The 23,564-nt window shown below is 34.3% G+C and overlaps 1 protein-coding gene across 2 annotated transcripts; it reads right to left on the minus strand.

The window, feature by feature from the left end:
• Positions 1 to 405: 405 nt before the first annotated feature.
• LOC108199584 (lysine-specific demethylase JMJ26) lies at positions 406 to 21,111 on the minus strand. 2 transcript variants are annotated; one of them, XM_017367478.2, is made up of 19 exons: positions 20,649 to 21,111; positions 20,474 to 20,563; positions 20,302 to 20,391; positions 20,070 to 20,219; positions 19,910 to 19,978; positions 19,754 to 19,831; positions 19,531 to 19,674; positions 19,315 to 19,436; positions 19,077 to 19,176; positions 18,846 to 18,987; positions 18,158 to 18,221; positions 17,334 to 18,075; positions 16,310 to 16,639; positions 14,475 to 14,783; positions 13,338 to 13,410; positions 13,168 to 13,253; positions 10,539 to 10,658; positions 4,678 to 4,736; positions 406 to 673 (listed from the first exon to the last, which is right to left on the minus strand). In XM_017367478.2, the coding sequence occupies exons 1-19, from the start codon at positions 20,961 to 20,963 to the stop codon at positions 643 to 645; spliced, it is 3,114 nt and encodes a 1,037-aa protein (XP_017222967.1). In that variant the 5' UTR covers positions 20,964 to 21,111; the 3' UTR covers positions 406 to 642. The 2 variants fall into 2 exon arrangements, with proteins under 2 accessions (XP_017222967.1, XP_017222966.1); XM_017367477.2 differs by having other exon boundaries at positions 19,742 to 19,831; positions 20,649 to 21,110.
• Between the last annotated feature and the right edge of the window lie 2,453 nt (positions 21,112 to 23,564).

A 23,564-nucleotide genomic window follows, 5' to 3' on the forward strand; every position in this document is an offset into this window, starting at 1 on the left:
ACCCCTAAAACATAACTTCGTGTTACGTTCATACTTTAAAAAAAATGAAAGCTATAAACATGACAGCGTGTTGCATTTTATTAAAAAAATATAAAACACCACTTCAAGTTGAGTTTTTAGGTCTTCTTCCTAGACTAAAACATCATAGACATTATGTATTGAAATTGTGACTTGAAGGGTCTTTTCTCATGTCAAAGTATTATTTTTTTTTTTTTTGAAACCATGTCAAAGTATTCTTTTAAAATCTCTTTCTCTTTTAGAATCATCACTTAACTGCATCCCTCAGATCCTTGGCGGAAATTAACTGGTTTGAACCTTAAAAAGAAACCAAGTATGTCATGCGATTCTTTCAAAGATGAGATTCGCCAGTCCTAATTATTAATTTGCAAGTTTTAGGAGCAAGGCTTTCTTAGATCATAAATCTTAATATACAACCAGTGCTTTTAAGTTCTCAGCAGCTCTTTCAGAGCAACTTTTTTACTTCACTTGGCTTAATCTAACGCAAGAATAAAACTCCAGTTCAAATATAAATTACATAGATAATACAAGGAATACAGAAACTCCTCTAAACTGCTCATAGTAAGCAGCACTAATTATATTATATCAGTGACATTACAACAAATTCATAGAACAAGTCTTCAATTACTGAGAGCCGTTAACTAATTCAGCAGACCTGTATATAAAGCACATGAAACAATACAAGTTAGTTACTAGAATAATGTCGTAGAACAAGTCCAGTATTAATATTCTTTAGCCGGTAATACAGAAAAGAAATATTATATAAGAAGCCACTGGTCAGGCGATGATTGATGATTCAAGACTCCCGTTAATTCATAATAGAGAAATAATTTACTTAATAAATTTTCAAATGAAGTGATTACACATAAAACATGAGACTTGCCATCTCTAATAAAATTCACTATATTGGGTGTGCAACAAAGCTTGTATCATATATTGAATCAATGAAATGACTAGTGGACATTGCATTGATCCTATAAATAACAACATTGCATTGTAGCATTGATCCTATAATCTTGATAGTGACCAAGGGGTGTGATCTTCTGTAGTCCACAAAAATTTATAATCTAGATTCAGATAGAAATTACAGGGGTCTACTTTTCTGGACTAATTAAAAGATCAAATAAAAATTCAAAAACTTTCTGTCCAAGACCTAATCATATTCCAATGTTTCCAGTTTATATCTGAGATGAGAAATACTCTTAATAACTGTGAACCTGTACTCTATTTTTTGGGAATCTACCGTGACGTTCTGAGCTGTACATTTTTCTTGTCAAATACTTTATTTTGCGGCTGCAAGAGGCTTATCTAAGGCTCCGTTTCATATTTTCAACCACCTGTCCAGGATTGAGCCCTGGGATTTGATAGGGGACTTCAAAAGCCACTTACAGATGCGCTTTGATCCTCTGTATTACCGCAGCTACTGGCAGAAAAGCTGGTTAAAAGTTGTTTGGTAAAGTTAAAAGCAGCTTCCGCTTTTGAAAGAGAAAACAGGTCCCCCGAGCTTTTAGAAAAAGTTGCTTTTGCTGGAAGACGCTACAGGTTTCAGTATCGAACTCACCGAAAACATAATTTTATTATACTAAACCTAAATTAATTCCCATAACATATATTACCAAATGGATTTCTGCAACAACACTTCTTTTATCAGCACTTTTTCTCTCGGAGCACAGCAGTTTTTCTTCACACATTTTCTCTCACAGCACAACGCAGCAATTTTAAACAATCCTAAACAGAGGCTAAAGCACCAACTATAATAACATATGCCTGCAGACCCAAGCCCCCAAATTAAGGATGGCAGTTTTACCCGATGGATACCCAACCCGTTCCGACCCGATTGGATCTACTCGATTTTTATGGATCTTGATCCGGATCTTTTTTTAGACCCGAAAAAGTTTGGATCTGGATTTGGATCTGAAGCATATCGAACCGAGACCCGACCCGAAACCCGATTCGAACCCGAAACCCGAATAAAACCCGATACAAAATAATATATATGTGTGTGTGTGTGTGTGTTTTATATGTATAGTATATATATTGAAATATTATGAATTATTAGTTATGTATAGTATACGTAATTTACATTTATTTCACCGATATATCATTTTTCTTAATTATTGTGCATTAAATAATCAAAATCTAATAAAAATATAAACGATAAATTGAATGATTGTAAACAATTAAATTAGCATGTTCCATGTATTTACTGTACTAAATGAAACATGTGAAGCCCCTTTTTTATATTCCCAAATTAAAAAAAAAAAATTCAATCATCACATTTTTATAGGTATATAATTATTATTTTTTAAAGTATTCGAATTAAACCTGAACTTGAACCGAAACCCGAAAAAACCCGACAAATCGGATCCGGATCTTCATTTTAGATAACCGCGGACCGGACCCGAACCGAACTGAAATATAATGGATCGGGTCTGGATCTCAAGAAACCCGACCCGACACGTTGCCGTCCCTACCCCAAATGGGAGATAAAGGGCTGTCAGGGGTAGAAAGGACTTGGTACAAAATAATTTAGTCATGTGAAGAGTGCATTCCAGAGTAATTGAGAGAGGTCCCATGCCACTCGAAGTGTGGGGTAGCTGTAGTTTTTCCTCATAAATTGAATATTACTATAGTGTGTGTTGGACTTGATATAAGTTTAGTTGGTTTCAGAGCGGCTACATCCCCTTGTGGGACAGCTTCATATCTAGCACGGATTGAGTTACTCAAGCAAGGGGCTGGTGGATCTGGTATATTTACAGGCAACTATCGCTTAAGTTATAGCCATGAAGCCCGGCACACAAAATATGCAGAGTACTCTGGTATAATAACTCACACTGTCAATTGAACAATCAACCTAGCAGTGGGAGGCTAGGATCGCTAGGTCAAGGGAGATCCAGAAAATGATGGTCAACTTCTAGGAAGGGGAGCAAGAGTAGTTGCAAGGACTGTATAATGTATATCCTGAAAAATTCCAATATGTTTGTCGGTGCAAGGCAGAAGGGTTACGAGTGGGGTCTAGATGTATTGCTTAATGTTAGGTAAACAACTCTCCCAAAACCAAAGTCCATAGAACATATACTATATTCAACAAAACCCCTTGCTCGTATTAGTGAACAGTAAGACAAACAACCAGAGAAGACAGACAGACAATCAAATCTTAACAATCTGGGGTGGGAGGACATGAATCCGAGACCCCTCCCTAAACCGACCTCTAATACCATGTCAAGGAACCAACTCTCCCAATGCCTTAAGGAGTTGAGGTGTTGGAAGTAGTCATTAATTGGATCATATGGTTATAACTATATTCAGAAGTGTAGATACATGTAGTTGAGACATAAGTGGTTCTAAGATAGTAATTGGAATTTTTTTAGGAAAATGAATTTACCACCAAGAGAACGGGTGGATATTAAGAGCAAAGCGTTACCAAATCAATAAGTTGACTTTATACATATTATCAAACAACTAAGCCTTTTTTTTTCTCAGTTCAATCCTAAACCACGTCTTCTCCAACTGAATCAACAAGAAAGAACTCTAATCTACCATGGCAGAACCCAATGGAAAAGTTAGATGGTTAAATGATAAGGAGCTCCAATCGAAGCTGAGTAACGGAGAGTCCTTTAGGCATGATGAAATCAACGAAATCGTCTGGAAGCAGGAGGGTAACACAAATGAAGATCCATCAGTTGCTACAAATGTTCAAACCAAGATTAATCTGAATTCGGTGATTGGAAATTTTGAGTCTGAAATCCTTAAAACTGTTGGAGAAAATCATGGAGAAGTGGCTGTCATGATTGACCTGGGTGCTACACACAATTCATCTCCATAGTAACAGTACTCAATATGGGAGCTAAAATAACTCCAACAAAGTCATTTGAGGTCTCATCAGGTACAGGGAAGGTGGTGCACGTTGAAGGTGAGTGCAAATAAGTATCATTCCCACTGCCAGGAGTTACAGTGATCGAAGATTACCTGCCACTTGAGGCAATTCAAATCTGATTTCGGGTGTTCAAATTTCAATGGCTTGTGAATTTCGGCGCGATATGAACTAATTGAAAAACCAGAACAATGAAGTTTGGACACGCACAAAAGTGACCCTCGTTGGGTCTATTACAAATTTCTCAAGACGGTGTTATGCACCATTCAGGAGGAACAAGGGTTTTTAGTGGACTTCAATCATTTGTCAAAGGGGAACACCAGAGGATCAAGGAGAGTCAGGTGGAGTCTGTACATAGGGATCCACCTTGCAAGATTTTATTCAAGATCAGATATATGTGTTTAATTTACTATGGACCTATCTCCCTCAGGGGACCATGAACATGTCATCACACTCAAGGAAGGGGTTGATCCAATTGTGTAAGGCCTCCAGAAGGAAAAGATAGAATTTCTTTTCCAAAAAATGTTATAAACTGCCCGCAAGGGTAGGTGGACCATGAAGACTCATGCATTTGCTGATCCACATAGGTTTTCTAAATTTCTAAAACGCTACTGACTGAGGAAAAAGTGCACACGAATCACAGATTCACATTCAGCTATTTAGATTCCAACTGATTGCAATAAAAAAAATCCATTAATATATAATACCTGGGATTGCAAGAAGCCAAATTCTACCGAAATAGAAATTTCATACTTAGACATCATAATAAAAAAGTTCACAAGTACCTCAAGTTCTGCAACTCCCTGACGGCATGCTGCATGGCAAAGATAGTAATTTTCTTCACCTGATTCAAAGACAAAATAATGTTCTCTCTCAGCATACAATAGATTCTTATATAGCCATACACAGAAGCTAACAAGGAACACTATGAAAGCAAATTACTCTCATGTAAACATAAAGAATCTACTTGATCTAATAACATTTCAACACTTACCATGAAGCTGGAGCATGTCAATCAGGCCCAACTTCTTAAGAAATATATGAAATTCAAGAGGGGGTTAGGGTATTGGTTCACAAATGTTTATCTTGTTCTGCAGTATGCAGTTTTAATTTCAATATTTTTACAAAGGACGGTCGCTTTCAATAGCTTTGTTTTTCAGTAAAACACAGGATTAGATGCCATATGAATTCGAAAAGTATACTATGGCTCTATAATAAACACGTTTCTTTTCTGCTTTTTAGTTTTCATGACACCTCACTGCCTCGTGTAAAAACTAAAAACACCCAATATCTACAGCTGCAGATCGCTTGACAGCCCAATTATCATCAGGTTATGCCATTTACTTCAATTGATTATGGTAACAGAACTTTGAATGTCGTCCAAGAGCACTTCTACGTTATAATTCAAATCTTTGCCACCTACCGATGAACGTGTTGGAGATTGAGAAGCTGATTCACAACACTCAACTAAGAAGCTAAGTGTGGCCGAGTTGAAAGTGTGGTAACTGAGTTTTAAAAAATATTAACGAAATCTTGCATAATGCTCCACAAACCACCTTCTTAACTCTTTAATTTTCGGTCATTGTCCTGCTTCTTCTAACAAATCCTATACATCTTTTAGCTATGATAAAACAATACCCAGAAAAAAACATGTCTTCACATCTTCAGTCTCCAAAACTTAAATTAATAAGGATTTGGAGTAATTCTCTATTATCGTCACACAGACAAGGTGGCTCTTTCTGAAAAATAAAGAGTCTTTTTTGATTGACACACATTGCCAGACGCACTCAGAGCAACAAACCCCACAGTTGCTTCACACAGAATGTGTATTATTGAGACCACCAAACAAAAAAGCATTTATAACATCTCAATGATGCAGTGGCCAGTGGAAGAAAGTTATTAACATATCAACCATTGAATAGATGACATTTTATCCAAAAGTGAAAATGTATGTGAATATATCCTTTAGCCACAAGACAGAAGTTACCACGCCAAAAAGCCATCAGGTTGTAGACTCAGTCCGCAGATACCCATTTGCACCGAATTACAAAAGAATTAGCTAGAGGACCCAAATTCCATGTACCATGTTTCTCAATCTATACTATACTATTAAAGCAGAAGCATTAAAAGTTTGGTCGGTCGGTACTTGGGCCGAATTATGGGCTTTTTATATAATCAATTATTAAAAGTTTGGTCGGTCGGTACTTGGGCCGAATTATGGGCTTTTTATATAATCAGTTATCCTTTTTAACTAAAACTATTATCTTTTTTATATTTTCTAACTAAAAAAACTCAAAATTCTAAAAATAATATTAGACAACATAGCAACTACCCTTTTTAACTAAAACACGTTATCTTTTTCAGATATTTAACTAAAAACCCGATTTTCTAGAAAATAACACATGCAACATACATGTAAAAAAATATTATTATAATGTATACTATACTATTAAAGTCGGAAATCAGAAGTTTGATCGGTCGGTATTGGGCCTAAATAAATGGCTATCTATATAACTAATTATTCTTTTTAACTAAAATATATCATCTCTTATATGTTTTATACTAAAAAACTCAATTTTCTGAGATAACATTAAGCAACATAGTAATTACCTTTTTAACTAAAACACACTATATCTTTTAGATTTTCAAACTAAAAAAACTGATCTTCTACAATTAACACGGGTGATAAAAATATAATATTATTATATATAATTAATAATAAACCGGTGGTACTTTTCCACTAAAATACATTAGCATTATTTTTAAATACTTTGATGGTCTCAGTTTAAAAGTAATATTATAAATCTATACTATATTGTATATTATTATATTATTATTATACTATTAAAGCTCTGTCGAGTTTGGTGATTCCATTGATATTCAACTCACACACCTCCTTAATTTATAACATGTTATGATATACTTTTCATTATCTATTAAACCAAACCATTAAAAATTAGGTTAGTATGATGTGTTGGTATTTGGATTTACGTGTCTCTTTACCTTATAATATGTTCTATATCAAATTATTTATTTTTAACATTTTCATTAAAATATAAATGTTCGAACTAATTTTTAATTAGTCATTTGACGGACCTAACTATTAAGAATTCATTGTCAAAAAAAAACTATTAAGAATTCATTAAGCCGTTAAATAAAAAATTTATTTAACCACATTATTCTATCATAATTTTATTTTCACAATAATATTAGTTAAATTTAAAATATATACGGTAAAATAACAAATATTATACCCGTCTGTGCTTTACACGGGTTATAAGCTAGTTTCCATAATACTAGAAATATTAACAAAATATAGAGATTTACTTGTAAAAGACTCATAAAACGTCTAATATAAGTACATGTATGTATAACTTTTTCCAGTGAGATAAGAAGATCTAAATGAAAGAAGTACATGTTTGAGAGCTTCAGCTTTATACATGTCAAATATGAGTGGTTATTTGAGGTGTAAAGAGTTTAAGTTCTTTTAGCAATAATATATGTGTTTATATCGGCAATAAGAGGAATACATAAAAAGGATTTGCATTTTAAAATATTAATACTACGAACTCAATAGATTGATTAGGATCCAAAAGAAGCACTAATATTCTAATTACCATTTGTGTGCCAGAATAGTTCAAAAAATTATAACTTCAGGTTTAAAGGTTCCAGCCTTGATTGATTGAACAGAACAATGATCAAAGCAAAATCAAATTAAAACTGAAATAATTAAAAATAGATGCATAAAATAATTGAATTAAAAGTAAAATAGACTAGAACAAGTAATTAAAATAAATGCAGATACAAATTAGAATATGATGATAAAAAAAATTAATTAAAACTATTAAAGAATGAAATTTGGTACAAAGTATAATAAAAAAAATCATATGCTTGTGTAATTTGTTATGCTTTTAATTTTTTGAATCTCTCCTCAATTTGTTTAGTAAAACTTCAATTTTTTTTTTATGCCGGGGGGGGGGGGGGGGGGGGGGGGGGGGGGGAATGGGGCACAAACTTTTGATCTTGAAAAAATATAATAAATTTTGCTAGAAGGAAGGATATATATAAGCTTGTTACCAATCCTTAGTTTTCTGTGTACACCGGCATTATATGGTTAAAAGAGAGCGTTCATGGCGAACGAACAAATAGCGATAGCGATAAAGAGTGAAACTGAAGAGTTGGTGGGTCCCTTGTGCACTTGATATATACAGGCACTAGTTCAAACATTAAACGTAGGGAAGGAAGGTGTCTAACCTGATATAATTAAAATAAATAAAAAGGTACGAATTTTTGATATTGGAAAAAATATAATAAATTTTGCTAGAAGGAAGAACATATAAAAGTATGTTATCAATCCATCTGTAAACCAGCATAATATGGTGAAAAGAGAGAGTTCATGGCGAACGAACAAATAACGATAGTGATAAAGAGTTAATTGAATAGTTGGTGGGTCCTTGTGCACTTGGTATATACATGCACTAGTTCAAACATTATACCTAGGCGAGGAAGGTGTCTAACCTGATATAACTGCATCACGGGGGAGGGGGGATTAAAATAATGAGGTACAAACTTTTGATCTTGAAAAAAATATGATAAATTTTGCTAGAAGGAAGGATATATAAAAGCTTGTTACCAATCCTTAGATTTCTGTCTACACCGGCATTATATGGTTAAAAGAGAGTTCATGGCGAACGAACAAATAACGATAGTGATAAAGAGTGAAACTGAAGAGTTGGTGGGTCCCTTGTGCACTTTGTATATACAGGCACTAGTTCAAACATTAAACGTAGGGAGGGAAGTAGACCTGGCAAACAGTTCGTGTCGTGTACTTTCGTGTCGTGTACTTTCGTGTTTTCGTGTACTGAATCCTAAACCCGAACCCGAACTGTTTCGGTTTCGTGTACCATTTCTGGAACACGTACACAAACCGAATTATTTCGTGTCAACACGAACCGTACACGTTAAGTACACGAAAAATTTCGTGTACCTTCCGTGTACCACGAACAGTCCGGATGAAATGTACATGAAATACACATTTGTACACAAAAGTACACGAATTTCACAATAAATCTATTATTTTTACAATTTTTCTGTGACAAACAATAGACTAGACATATAATAAATTTATAAGATAACAGAAATGAAATAACATAACTAAAAATGATTAAAGAATATATATAAATAAGTATAATATATTTTTTTAATTTATATTTATTTATTTAGTTCGTGTACTTTCGTGTCGTTCGTGTACTTATATTAAAAACCGAACCCGACACTAATAGTAACGTGTACTTTTCGTGTTCGTGTACTTTCGTGTTCGTGTATCGAATATTGAAAACCAAACCCAAACTTTTCGTGTCGTGTTCGTGTCGTGTTTTCGTGTCGTGTACCGAATTGCCAGGTCTAGAGGGAAGGTGTCTAACCTGATATAATTACAACAAAATAAAAAGGTACAAAGTTTTGATATTGGAAAAAATATAATAAATTTTTCTAGAAGGAAGAACATATAAAGTATGTTAACAATCCATCTGTAAACCGGCATAATATGGTGAAAAGAGAGAGTTCATGGCAAACGAACAAATAACGATAGTGATAAAGAGTGAAATTGAATAGTTGGTGGGTCCCTTGTGCACTTGGTATATATACAGGCACTAGTTCAAACATTAAACCTAGGTGAGGAAGGTGTCTAACCTGATATAACTGCATCACGTTAATCCAATACCCATTATTCTCTATATATATTATAAGTACTGAATATTGATTATTGATTATTTAAATATAACACATATATTTCGTGTACTTTTGTGTTGTTTACCCGAAAAGTAAACAAAAACATGACACTAAAATCTGAATCTGACTCTATGAAAAAAAAAATCTGAATCTGACTCTGTAATTCCGTGTTCGTGTACTAAAAAGGTCAACACAAACACTAAATTTTCTTGCCGTATACCAAGTTGCCAGGTGTAAAGAAAACACCAAGTCAATTGTAATGTGTACACTATCCGCGTATACTTTCACACACACAAAAGATAAACTTTGATGGATATGACAATTTATCATCCTAAAAATCTGAAAATACTGCATAAACTATAAAAGAAAAATAGCTTTATAACCCAAGACAAATATGCCGAAATACTTCAAGAATATCCAATCGTAAGGAAAGAAAAACCATAACAAACTGAAAAATGAACAAAACCTGCCAACTAGAGGGCAAAGAATACATGAACAGGCTCCTAGCAAGATAGATAAGCTGTCCCCTACCACAAAAATGACAAACACTCTGGCTCCCACCACCTAGCACCCTGGTAAAGAGGCAATGCATGGGAGGGTGCTTAGCACTTCTGGCAGGACTCCGTGGCTTAGCCAGATGTCAGTCTAGTGGTTTGGTGTCTCAAAAATTATATACAGCTGTCTGTATGTACATGTTATATAAATTGTATATGTAGAGACGTGGTACAGTAAATGGTAATGAAGCTTTTATACCATGTAACTGTTTCTTTCTTTTAAAATTTAACAGGGAGGACCTTAAAATATATTAATAAACATAAAAGTATATGAATACGCAATTACTCATTAGAAGGGAACTACTCTATGTAAGTCTATAAGGCCTATAATATCCACCAAATCTCACAACAGTACATTGTACCTCCAATTTGTCTTCCTGGGACCTGTGATCATGGGGTAGAACCCGTGATTCCTCTGCCAAACGAATGCAGACGCTAACATTTTCAGGCGATACAAAATCAGCTGCAACCTTTATACATGACTGCAAAAAAAAAAAATGATGCCAAGTTGAATATCTGAAGAATGGAACTGGGCATAAGAATGTGTATCAAGTACGCAAACACTCTAGCGTACGAAGCAAGATTCTCGAAACCCAATTTTCACATATTAAATGGAAACCAACCAACATGTCAAATATAAATATCATTTAACAGGAGAGTCCAGATCTTGGAGCCACTCAACCAGTTGATTTTATATGCCTGTCATTTTCAGACCTAAAAAACATAAAAGGTCATATATGAAGCAAAGGAATACTAAAGCTCACGAGTTCATGTAACCTTCAATTCAAAATACAAATTTTAGCAAGTCCGGTTAAAAATGTCAGAACACTTTCGCAGATGGCCAAGGCTCTATTTGGGAGTGTTGTTCAGTATTGTTGTGCTGTTATAAAAAGTGTTGTTACAGGAATCAGAGAAATTGGATTATTGTTTGGTAATATTTTTGATATATGCATGTTTTGGGGTAGAACATAAAAAAATTAATGATTTTAACCTGTGGCAGCTTGCTGAAAAGTACTTTTTTGAAAAAGCATGGGGAGACCTCTAAAAGACTGTTGTTCAGAAAAGAGTTAGCTTTTAAATTTACCAAACAGCTTTTTGCCTTTTTTTGCCTGCTTTAAGCTGTGTTGCTGTAGTTGTTGCTATCTACAGCAATACCAAACGGAAACAAGGCCTGAATCATAATTCAGCGAATAGTATATTATACTTCTTTATGTTAGAATACAATATGTTCCTGGTAAGTCCTACTCCCAACACCAGGTAGAGTTAGTTATGCCTTGAGGTTTTGGGATAGTTGGTCACTAACACTATACTATTAAATTCCAAAGTTTAAAAGTTTGGTAGGCGTTCGATCAGTATTTGGTCCGGGTTAATATAATAATGCTATGGACTACTCCCGCCGTCCCTTTGATTTCTATACACTTTCCTTTTTTGGATGTCCCACTCAATTCTATACATTTCAAAACTTTCCTAAAATAGTAACCTTTTATAATATAAAAGTTTCAACCACCCACTACTTTCATCCACTTTTTCAAATCTATCAATTAAATATTGATGGGTCCCGCCACTTTACCCACATTTCTTTCCCTTTCCCACTACTTTATCTTACTTTATACACTTTTCTTAATCTCCGTGTCCATTCCAAACGTATATAACTCCGAGGGACGGAGAGAGTATAATCTTTTGGGCCAGAATAAAATTATCGAAACATGGACCTTTCAAATAATATCTTAGGTAGTAATAAGGGTTAATTATCAAGTTAGTCACTGAAGTGGGCTTAATGTATCAAATTGGTCACTGAACTCAAAACGGTATCAAGATGGTCACTGAAGTGGCCATAAATATCAAACAGGTATCTTGAAATATAAGTTCAAGTAGTAAAAATATTATTTATAAAGTTTTACACATTATTTTTGAATGTTACCAAAACCAAGTAAAAGGTTATGACTTCTAATATTTATGATAATATATTTAGATTTTATCAAGTTTAGTTATTATTTATTTTTAATTAAAACAAAGAAAATAACTATATAATAAAATATAAATAATAAATAAACTTGATAAAATCTAAATATATTATCATAAATACTAGAAGTCATAACCTTTTAGTTGGTTGTGGTAATATTCAAAAATAACGTGTAAAACTTTATAAATAATATTTTTACTATTTGAACTTATATTTCAAAGTACCTGTTTGATATTTATGGCCACTTCAGTGACCATCTTGATACCGTTTTGAGTTCAGTGACCAATTTGATACATTAAGTCCACTTCAGTGACCAATTTGATAATTAACCCGTAGTAATAATAATATAAATGAGTTATTATTTCAGCCTGTATCAATAAATATATGGGCTTTCTAATAAATAGAGTTTAAGGTATCATATAATTGATAAAAAAGCTTATCTTTTTCTCTTATAAAACACAATAACCTTCTATAAGTAAAATATTAACAAACAACACACAAAAACTTATACTTCTATACAATATCATAAAAATCAAAACATTAAAAGTTTAGTCGGATAGTTCGTAACTAGGCCGCACTAAAATTATAACAAAATGTATAATATTGAGTTTTTTGGGTCGGATGAAAATAATAATAATATGTGTTTTTCAAAATAAGATGTTAAATAGTAATGACATACAAGGTGTAGCTTGGTAGATCCCTTACCTCATAAGCATAATAGGAGAGAGTTAAAATTAATTGTTGTGCTACAGACCATCATTGCTAGTAATTAGGACTTTATATATGTAGAATCATTCAAGAACTTGACTCAATTCGGTGCAATAAGCTCATGAGCTGTGCTAGGCTCACCTCAGGTCCGCACATAATTTCCTTTTAATGTTTTCCCAAATAGATGGCATAACAAATAAGTAAAAGGTGCTTTGAGAAAATCTAATCAAAACATATAAACCAACATTCACGCTACAGTTTCCTTATCTCACTTTCCGGTACGTACAAAATATAAATAGAACATCAATGGAACTAGTTACCTTTATATTCCTCACTTGATGTGGGCAACCAGCTGGTATAAGTACTGCATCTCCTAGTTTTTGCACAAATGTCCATGGTTCAATCCCTAAATAATATGAAACTTTGTCATCACTTGGGAAAAAACCTCGCAGCTTCTTAAAGTACCACATTAGATAAATATAAAACAAACCAAATTCTTCCTTGAGCCTCCTCTTATGCTCCAAAGTCAGGTAAAAGGTTTGGTCATGAATAGGATGAACCACCTGGAATGCCAACAGTAGTAAGGAACTCAGAACACATAGGAACACTTCACATCACCTTTAAACTACTAGCGTGATCAGAACTTTGCATTTAACCTTTGATTTTTTGTGGCTATTCATAATAGGAAGACCCAATCTCACAAATATGCAATTGTGAAACCTTCGTTAGAATCCTAGCATTGAACATGATATTTCTAACTTTGATTTGACTATTACTTTTTGGAGCTAAGTACAACAGGTGTGAACATCGCTGTTTCACACTTCAAAGTATACAACATTTTGTCTGAATTAATCCCTTTTCTAAAAATTAAACAATTCCAGACAATCGACAACTCAGAAGCTAGATTCTTTCTGGAATATGCATAAAAACAAAAATTTTATTTAATAATTCAAATTATCAAAGACTAGTAGCTTGATGGTATTATTTGTAAATCCTATGGAATCTTTACTTTTGTGGTCAAACAGAACACTAAACAGGTCCGGAATCTAAATCTGGTCCATCATTTAGCAAACTAGCAATTGAGACACTTTCACTCTCTATTTGTTGAATCAGCCAAAGAAAATGGAATATAGGCCTCGAAAAGACTTGTTAAGAGCACGATCAAACGGACTCTTTTTAAATTTGTGCTTTTGATTTCTCTTATAAATAATCATCTACTAGTTTGACATTTATTTGTAATGATTATATTTTTACAATGAACAATTAATAAATTTGTGGCAACTTGCATTTTGAGTCCCCACACTCGCATTCAGTTTCCGATTTCAAATTCATGTCCAATCAGTTAGTCATTAAAGTGATACAGCATCAAAATTAACTGCAAAATCGTTCATATCTGACAGTTAGTCACCATGAACGAACCGAGACACAATCACCAGCAATCCCAGACTTGTTTGTTCCCGGATCAGGGACGAACGATCTGGATCGCAAAACAGGGCCCCGTCCGCGTTTACTGTTACTACTCCAGATAACCCAGTTTTTTCTAGGTTTTAACTTAAACTTAAACATCAAGACCCTATAGCGGCCCAACAGTTCAGCAAACAGTAACTAAGTGTTGAGAAACCCTAACCTGATCCAATGGTTTACAATATATGTGCCTGAATTCTTTGAAATATTTCCTTAGATATTCCTTTAACTTGGGAGTATCTTGCCTTCTGAAGATGTCCCATAAAGCACCTCCTTCTGGATGTTCCAAGCCATCTGTTATGTCACCAGCATATCCAACACAATCCATACTATCGGTATCATGATTTAACATTTGATCACTACCGAAAACTTCTTTCTGGTCCTGAAGAGCATGTTTTTTCTTAAGATTTTGTATATCCGTACATTGTTGAGAACTAAGAACCACTTCTTGAATATGGGTCAATATGTTCACCTGCAACATAGATTTTGATATCCATGCAAAAATTAGAATAGATTATTGATATTAAACAAGATGGAGTTGCATAATGCTTAACAAAATAGGACTACAAAATTGTTTTTTTTCGGCAGTAAGAGGAAGCTTGTTTATTATTTACATACAACATCTTTGGCCTAAGCTGACGATAGTCACGTAAATCGTGGTATTAACATGTCGCTAATCATCTTGTAAACAGATATTCAAGTCAGATCCAATTCTGACCAATATCTTGTTATAACATTTATCAGCTACAGATGAAGGGAAAGCAGAAAAACAGTGAGAGAGAGGGAAAAAAAGTGTTTCTAATGATGAATGTGACAGGAACCCAATCGTAATTTCACCATAAATCATAGAGATTGTACAGGTACAGGAAATTTCTTCGGTGAAAATTTGGACAATTGAAAAGATGAAGAATCTGTTAGGGTATAATTAGTGAATAAGGTCATTGAGTTGAGGATTCTGCTTTCCAAGAAGATGTAATGGAATATCCCTTACTTTATACTTCACTTTTTTCATGGTAGCTTTGACCTTGTCCTCTAATTAATTTCCCAATAAAGAGAATTACAGACATTTTGAAATTCTACAACTACTGTGTAAAGAAAATATAAATCTTTACAAACCCAGTCAATTTTTTAATGGACTATCTGTCCACAAGTTGTACAACACTAGACAAGGCAAACTCTAGACACACTGAAATAGCAAGTCATAAGAACATTATCATATCTAGAAATATTACCATAAGTCATTATATTTCATCATTTACTCGTTTCATTAAACTTTTGTCTTCTAAAATGGAACTCACAGTTCATAATAGCTTGGTAGCTTATGTCCCATGCCATATTACCCATGGCACGTGAGTACAAACCCTAGGTCCTAGCTCCAGATGAGAAATTATATATTTGCTACAATAGTTCTACAATGTCAGCCACTATTTAAATCACATGGGGCCTTTGTTTGCGCTTGTTCGTAAAAGTACTAGTACTACTGACATTAAGTTTGGGACTATTGGGGTAGGCTTAGTGAAGTCATTGTCATCATCTTTTCTGAATTAATAATATATTAATGATGTGAAAAAAAACTATGAAGATAGAGCACAAGCATGACATCAGGCTCTCACAGTTACTGCAGCAAGTGCAGCAACCAAGTTTGTTTTTCCCATAAAAGAGCCATGCTCTTCTTGTAACAGTTACAGAAGGGGTGTGTGTCTGTGAGTGGGTGGGTGTGGTAACACCGCATTAGACCAAAATTTTATCTGATATCCTAATTGATTTCTCTCTTCTTTACATGGTAGCATAGTGAATTCAAACTTTAGAGAAACCGGTGTTACTATCTTGCTGCAACTCACTTTTTGAAGGGAAACTGAAAGTCCAGTTTGGTTTTGCCTTCAAGGGTTACAAACAGATCTAATATATTGGACGACCCTAAACTAAAAAATGGCTAGCTTCCCATCTAATATATACTTCAGTAACAATGAGATATAAAGGAGCAAGCATTAAGCATACCGCATCAGACATATCACAGTGAAGTTTTGTCACAGAATCTCCACGTCCCAGCTCTTGAGCATGTCCATAAGCAATATACGATTTTGGCCCCAAATCTGGCTTCAGAGAGCCCTCAGGTAACTTAACTGCAAGATTTAGGTAGCCAGTCCGGGGATCTGTATATTCCTTAAATGGCAAACTACTAAGAAACTCTGCAACATGACGTGGTAAATGTTCATCAAATAAACTAGACGGGGGCCAGTCTTTCAGCTTCAGAAGTTGAGGCCACCCCTTTTTATCAAATCGACCCTTTGTGTATCCCATAAAAAATTGATGTACGTTAACCTTTACCTACATATATTACAGAAAATGATCACTTCAGACTTTACTTTTGACATATATATGATATATGAATAAGTTTAGAGGTTTTAAGAGACAGTCGATGTCATTAGTAGCAGAAATAATAGTAAGCACATCCCCATTATTCTAAGTATCACTTCATGCAAACTTTAATTTGACAAATCCTCTTTCAATATCTGAAAAGCTTGTGCAATCTTAGGCTTCCTACCTATAGAAACAATCATCATCCCGTTTCCAAGAAATTTTAGAAGGATCTTTGGAAGGGCATGCCAGAAATTATAGTTTCTATCCAGTTTCAACAATGTCCAAAAACAAAAAGCATGTTTAACACAATCTTTAAGAAGAACTATAGAGATGACTTCTAGTGGGGTTTTATAATTGGGTGTGGGTGTGGGGGGATAAAGTTAGAGTTTGCACCTATGCCAATCTAATCGAACAGAAACATATATATCACTTGACATAGATCGCAATTATAAACCAATATGGGGAAAGTTCAACTAAAAACAATGAGATGCAGTTAGAGTAAAGGAAAATAAGAAATGCTGAAATATAATCAGAAGATTACATTTGCTATTAAGCTAAGTTCTGGGTATTAACTCTGTTTTAGACACACTGAGTTGATAATTTTAACTGCCCTACAGGAATTAGATTGTGCATTGCATGCAATGTGGCAAACTTCACTGACCTCACACCAGTCCAGACAATTAATGGCATCCACATCCATAAGACGGTCACGTTTACGGTCTTTCACCTGACGGAAGGCACGCCACATAACCATGGGTTCCCAGCTAAGACCACGCGTAGCTGAAAGAACATTACTCACGATGACTGGCTCACCTTTACGCCAATGGGACTGAAAATGCTTCAAATCTTCAGGTGTTAAGTCTGCAGCATTTGGACAGTACAAATAGTTATCATCAGAATCTTCACGAGAAGAGGCTTTCCTTGACTTCTGTTTCTCACTATCAACATTAGTAGAACAAGAGCACCACTCTTCCTGTGTTTTGGGTAGTTCGAGCTCAAGTGTTTTGGCAAGTTCTTCAGCATCAACCAATAGATTTGGGACCCAATCTTCCGACAATAAACTTCTTAATTCCAAAATACCTTGACCACAACCACCCACATTTTCGGGGGGGCAAGCGATGCTACCATCCTCATTAGAATTCCACTTATAAGCTGACTTGATGTGATCACTGTTTGTTGTTTCAGCAGTTATGTCCATACTTATCCTACTCTCTGCTGAGGTAGTAACAGGATCTCCCCCATGCAAATAATCAAATCCAGGGTCTACTAGTTGCATAGTCGCTTCCTCTTTACCTCCTTGAAGGCATCCATTGCGTATTTCTCGGCAACAAATCAGACAGAGGTCATATTGACAGCTTGAGCAGCTTCTGTGAAAGTCGGCAATAGAACTTTTGCAGTTGTTGCTGCATAAAACAATGTGCCAACATCAAGTTCTTTAGAAAAAAGAACAAAGTATCACCAGAGGTATGACATTCTTACACCTACCAAAACATTCGTTCTGCAGCTTCACATTGTACTTTTTGCACTTTTATCTCTGATATCGGTATGCCTGCTAGTTCACAACAAGTCAAAGGTTACTATATCATTGTTCTCGATGTACTCCCCTGATAATTATGTTTTAAGTTCAAATGAAAACCATACACCTTAAATTCCTCTGAATCGTGCTCAATTTATACCGTATTGTATCAACTTAAAGAAATAGTCCTAGTTTCAGCATTCACTAACCAATTCCATATTATAGTAGTATCAGCATTTACTAACCAACTCCACATTATTATACCTACTGGGTAACACAAAAATTAATATTTTCCTGGAAGCACAATCTAAAAGGTTCAGTGAGAATTGGTGATGTAAGATCTATATTCTCTAAAATTAGTCAAGTAACATGTCTATATACAATGCCTTACGTGACTAATCTTAGAGTGATATATACTTTGCGAATAGACAGGGATATAATAGACAGGTATATTCATCCTTCAATAATAAGTATATATTGTAGCAACTATTTATTTGATAATTAATAACATATACATTCGTATTCCCTTGCACATAATTTAGTGGCATAACCGACAACCGTCCAAATTTTGTTCAGATTCACCTTCTTTAACCCTTATATGTGAAATACAATGTAATCAAAGAGACCTATTAAGATTAAACAGGAGAACTTAAGTACCTTTAATCTTTGCTTCTACTTGCTTCTCCATTAATTGCTCCTCCTTAAATTGTCTTACGAAAGGAAGAAGCATTGGCAAGATATATTTGGCATACCTGATCTTTTCATCTTTGCTAAAGTCCAGTATAAACCTCTTTTTGTCCTAAAACCAAAAAATCATGTCATAATTTAGCTTAATGTAAGATGCCAGAAACCAACATAAACAATTGAACTATGTGAGCGAAAACTCACTGCAACCGGTATCTCCAAGCGCAAGCAACTTTTGCAATTACAATTAACTTGACAAACTGGGCACTCCTTCAAAAAATCTTCTTCTGTCATCTTAGGGTACCTATATAAGAACGAGCAACAGTAAAATATTAGTAATAACAGCAAAAGAACACATATGATCCAGAAGGTACAGATATTCATCAGGAATATAAGCTTCAAATGATATCGCTATCCCTATATGTAGAATACATAACCATACCATGTGGTCATGCAAGGCACACAATATCGCTTCTTTTTGCATTTGGTGCACTTCACAACCCTCCCTTTATCATTCCTTTTGCACTGATGACAAGTATTAGGTTCCGACTCTTTTTTATTACCCTGCAATGCATTATTTTACAGATCTAAGTGGCAGATCTTGGTGATTTAAAAGAATATGTTGTCAAAATATATAATTAACCAACTAATTATTTACCCCAGGACTATCAATTTCAAGACATTCTCTTCTTCGGCCCAAACCATTATCATCAACCACATCCCTATCATCCTTACTTTTCATTGGCTTCCGACCCCTTCGCTTTGAAATTTTCACCTCTTCATCGTCTGGCCTTTCACCCCCCTATAACATTCGCATTTCACATTATTACATAAAACATTTAATAAAATAAAAGAATTGAGTAAATTACCCCAGGACTGACAACTTCATTACTCAGATTCGGTTCCTGTCCCCTTTGTGTTGGGATTTTCACGTCTTTATCCTCATGCATTTCATCTTTCTGTATTGCATCAGTTCACCAAAATTTGAGTCAGGTTTAATGTTCTTATTAAAATTCCTAAAAAAAACATAAAATTACCTCGGGACTGCAAGCATAATTACCCACTGGTATCTTTACTTCACAATTATGTACTTGCATATTACTTCCCTGTATCCAATCAATTCAGAAATATAAGGTTCATGTCTTATAAGTCAAAACATGTTGCGCGCATGTGCATGTCATGTATGTAAAGTTATACCCCAGGAGTGAGAATTTGAGCAAAATCGCGTTGTTTTTCAACCAACCCATCGTCGTAATTCACATTAGCATTATCGGTTTTACAATCTACAGATGCAGATACAACTCCACACTTCAAATTAGTGTCAACCCCCTCTTGCATTTCATTCCCCTATATCACATCAGTTAACGAAAATAAGTGTCTCAACTAGATGATCTTAAAAAGAAATCCATATAAATATATCCACATTTACCGCAGGACTGCGAGCTTCATTACTCAGCTTCGGCTTTCGTCCCCTTCGTTTTCGGTTTCCCAATTCATCCCCCTCTTGCATTTCCTCCCACTATATCGCATCATTTACAGAAATAAGCTCCATATTTGTTGTTCTAACAGAAGAATTAAAAGAAACCAAGACAAAAAATTACCCAAGGCTTGAAAGCTTGGTAAGCGAGCTTGCGGGCGCTTCGTCTCACCGAATTATTTTCTTCACAAGCCTGTCCATGCAATTGAGTCCCCTGTATATCATCAAGTAACAAAAACAAGTTTCATATCTAATAATCTCCAAAAGATGTACAACAAAAATGACAAACATATTTATACCTCAGAGTCTCCTTGTGATTCAATAACTTGAGTTTGATTATCCAATTGCTTGTCATTTCTTTTCTTTCTACCTCTCTTCCTTTTCAAAGCCATCGGCTTGTTACTCTCTTGTTCTTCTTCTTGCAATTTCAGACCTTCTTCTCCTTCTTGCAATTTCAAACCTTCTTCTTCTTCTTCTTTTTCACACACACACACACTGACTCCTTGATCAACAACAACATTTACACCGCTCAAATCTTTTTCAACACTAACTTGCTCTGAATCATTGAAAACACCATTCACACCTTGTTCTTGAATGTTGCTGCTCTGCTCCATGAGTTGAAAAAGAACAAAAAATCAAGAAAACACTTTTTTAGGGTATATGTAAGTGTACTTTTATGAGTGAGGTTGATTAGGGCTTCAAACTTGGTTGGATATTCAAGACATTACTTCACTTTGATGTGTCTTTCAGACTTGACTACTGTAGTAACCTTTTTCTGCGTATGCTCCGCCTAATTTTTAAATTAAGGTGTTTTTACATTAAGGTGTTTTTCGAGTAATAAATAATTAATTTTATTAATAAAATATCAAGATATGAGATGAAATAAGTTAAACGGTATAATTATATAACTTTTCTCTCTTTTATTGTATATATATGACACAATTTTTGTTGATAAGTAAAATATTTCCGCTTGTTATTTATGATATTAATTGAAAAAGAAAATTAATGTATGACATATTTTCACATATAACAGGTTAAATATAAGCCAGTTGTAATGAGATTTTTGGCGATGATTTGTATCTGACGATGAAAATTGGGATCGAGTAACTATTTATGAGGTTAAATTAGCTAATGATCCGAATTTTTGACGATTGCAAATTGGGGATCACAATTTGTCTTTTTAATTAGAATAAATTAGTTGAGCGATATCTTTCTACAGTGATTTCGACGTGAAGATAAAAAAAAAGTGAGATTTAAAATTGAAGTGAATAATATAATGACTTATAGATTGTTATAGTTTAATTCATCAAATACAAATATATGTATTTCAATAAAATCGTGGTGTCTGTAGAACATTTTTTTAAAAACAATATGTTTGCAATATTTTAAGCTATATTTTAGTTGCATAACAATATGTATTCTAACAGGGGTGAGCAAAACCGAACCAAAACCGTAAAATTCGGTTCGGTTCGGTTCGGTTCCATTTTTTTCAAAATTTTGGTTTATTCGGTTTTTTGGGTTGAATCGAAACTAATATCGATTCGGTTCGATTTGTGATATAATATTTCGGTTTAAATCGAAATAACCGAACTTTTAATTATATATAAAACAAAAATCTTTTTTTTATATACGGGTAACCCTAACTTTTATAATCCTATCTAATAAGCGTCTCTCCGTCTGTAAATCACTTTTATAATCTTATCTAATAAGCGTCTCTCCGTCTGTAAATCACTGCCTCTTCTATAGTCTCTAGGTTTGTACTGCTCGTCAATTTCAATTTCAACAACTTCTGAATTCTTAGCATATTCTGAGGTTTTTATTGACATTACTTAATTTCCCTAATCTGAGATACTGGAGAATGGAGATTGTATGGTACGGATGCATACTGAGATTGCAAAAATAATATTTGTTTTCGAATTTCAATGTAGTTCTGTGATTGGCAATGTAATATAGTTTGGCTTGCTAGTTGCTACTTCTGCTCTATTTATAACCTCAAATTAGCTGAGTTTTATTACTTTCGGTTTCTTTAAACCAAAACCGAAACGGAACCGAAATAATTCGGTGGATTCGGTTCGGTTCAGAATAATAATTTGGTCCGGTTCGGTTTCAAAAAAAAATGTATAATTCGATGATTTTCGATTTTTTCGGTTCGGTTCGGTTTTGAATCGAACCGGCCGAATTCTAAGCCCTATACTCCAAGGACTCCAATGAAACAGTTGACTCCATAGAACTTAAGTTGCATATGTAAATATAAACAAATATGTGTCTGTCAATATTGTGTTATGTGCATATGCTATTTTCGAGTTTTGAGCATCAAATGCACTAAAAACAATAAAAACAAGATAACAAAATCAAAAACCCTCCATAGAATCAATGTAAAAATTACATATTTTAATTTGGAGATAGATGATTCAGCTTATCGGAACTTTTAAGAAGGATGAATGTTAGATATCGTACTTTGCTTAAATCACCTTATCAAATTTTACAAAAGAATGTATACTTTAGTTATAAGGTTGGTAACGGGAACCTCGGCTAGCAATCACTTCACGTCATTAGCATGAGGGGCTCCCCTCACCTCTCAGGTTATATTTCTTGCAGGGTCGACAATCTCGATATGGTCATGAATATCGAACTGTATCTGTTCCGATCAACGCGAATAATTAATTGAATTGACCGAATAATAGTACGGAACAGATAATTGACACCTTCTCAATCTAGAGCTTAAAACAGGAGGTCACATAACCCCAGAATCACGCAAAAATATATGTATAAAATTCTGACCTCGACATTCCTTGAACCTATCATAAGTTATGGTATAAAGCAAGCAAAACTAACTATAATTATATCACATAACAAAATTAGAAATATGACTCTGATATGAAGTTACACCTATAACCTCTAAAATTTACAAAATCAATTCTTACAAAATCCAACACTGACTTACTCATTACCTTCACACATCTACTTGAGATAACGAGCCAAAAGTATAGTCAGGTATATAATGGTGGGAACTATTTTTCCTGACGGTATATATAGTTCTCACTATCCTTGCATTTTGTTGTCAGGTTAGATAAGAAATATGAGCTAAACATGCTCAGCAAGTAACCAACTAAATTGAAGAGCTCCTGAGAAGAGCCTAGGACACCAAGTAATATCAGACGGCGACAAGAGTGAGAAGAACCAAGGGCGCCAAGGAGTGTCAGGCGATGCCAAGA

The sequence above is a fragment of the Daucus carota genome, chromosome 8, assembly GCF_001625215.2.
Source record: "Daucus carota subsp. sativus chromosome 8, DH1 v3.0, whole genome shotgun sequence".
NCBI classification, from domain to species: domain Eukaryota; kingdom Viridiplantae; phylum Streptophyta; class Magnoliopsida; order Apiales; family Apiaceae; genus Daucus; species Daucus carota.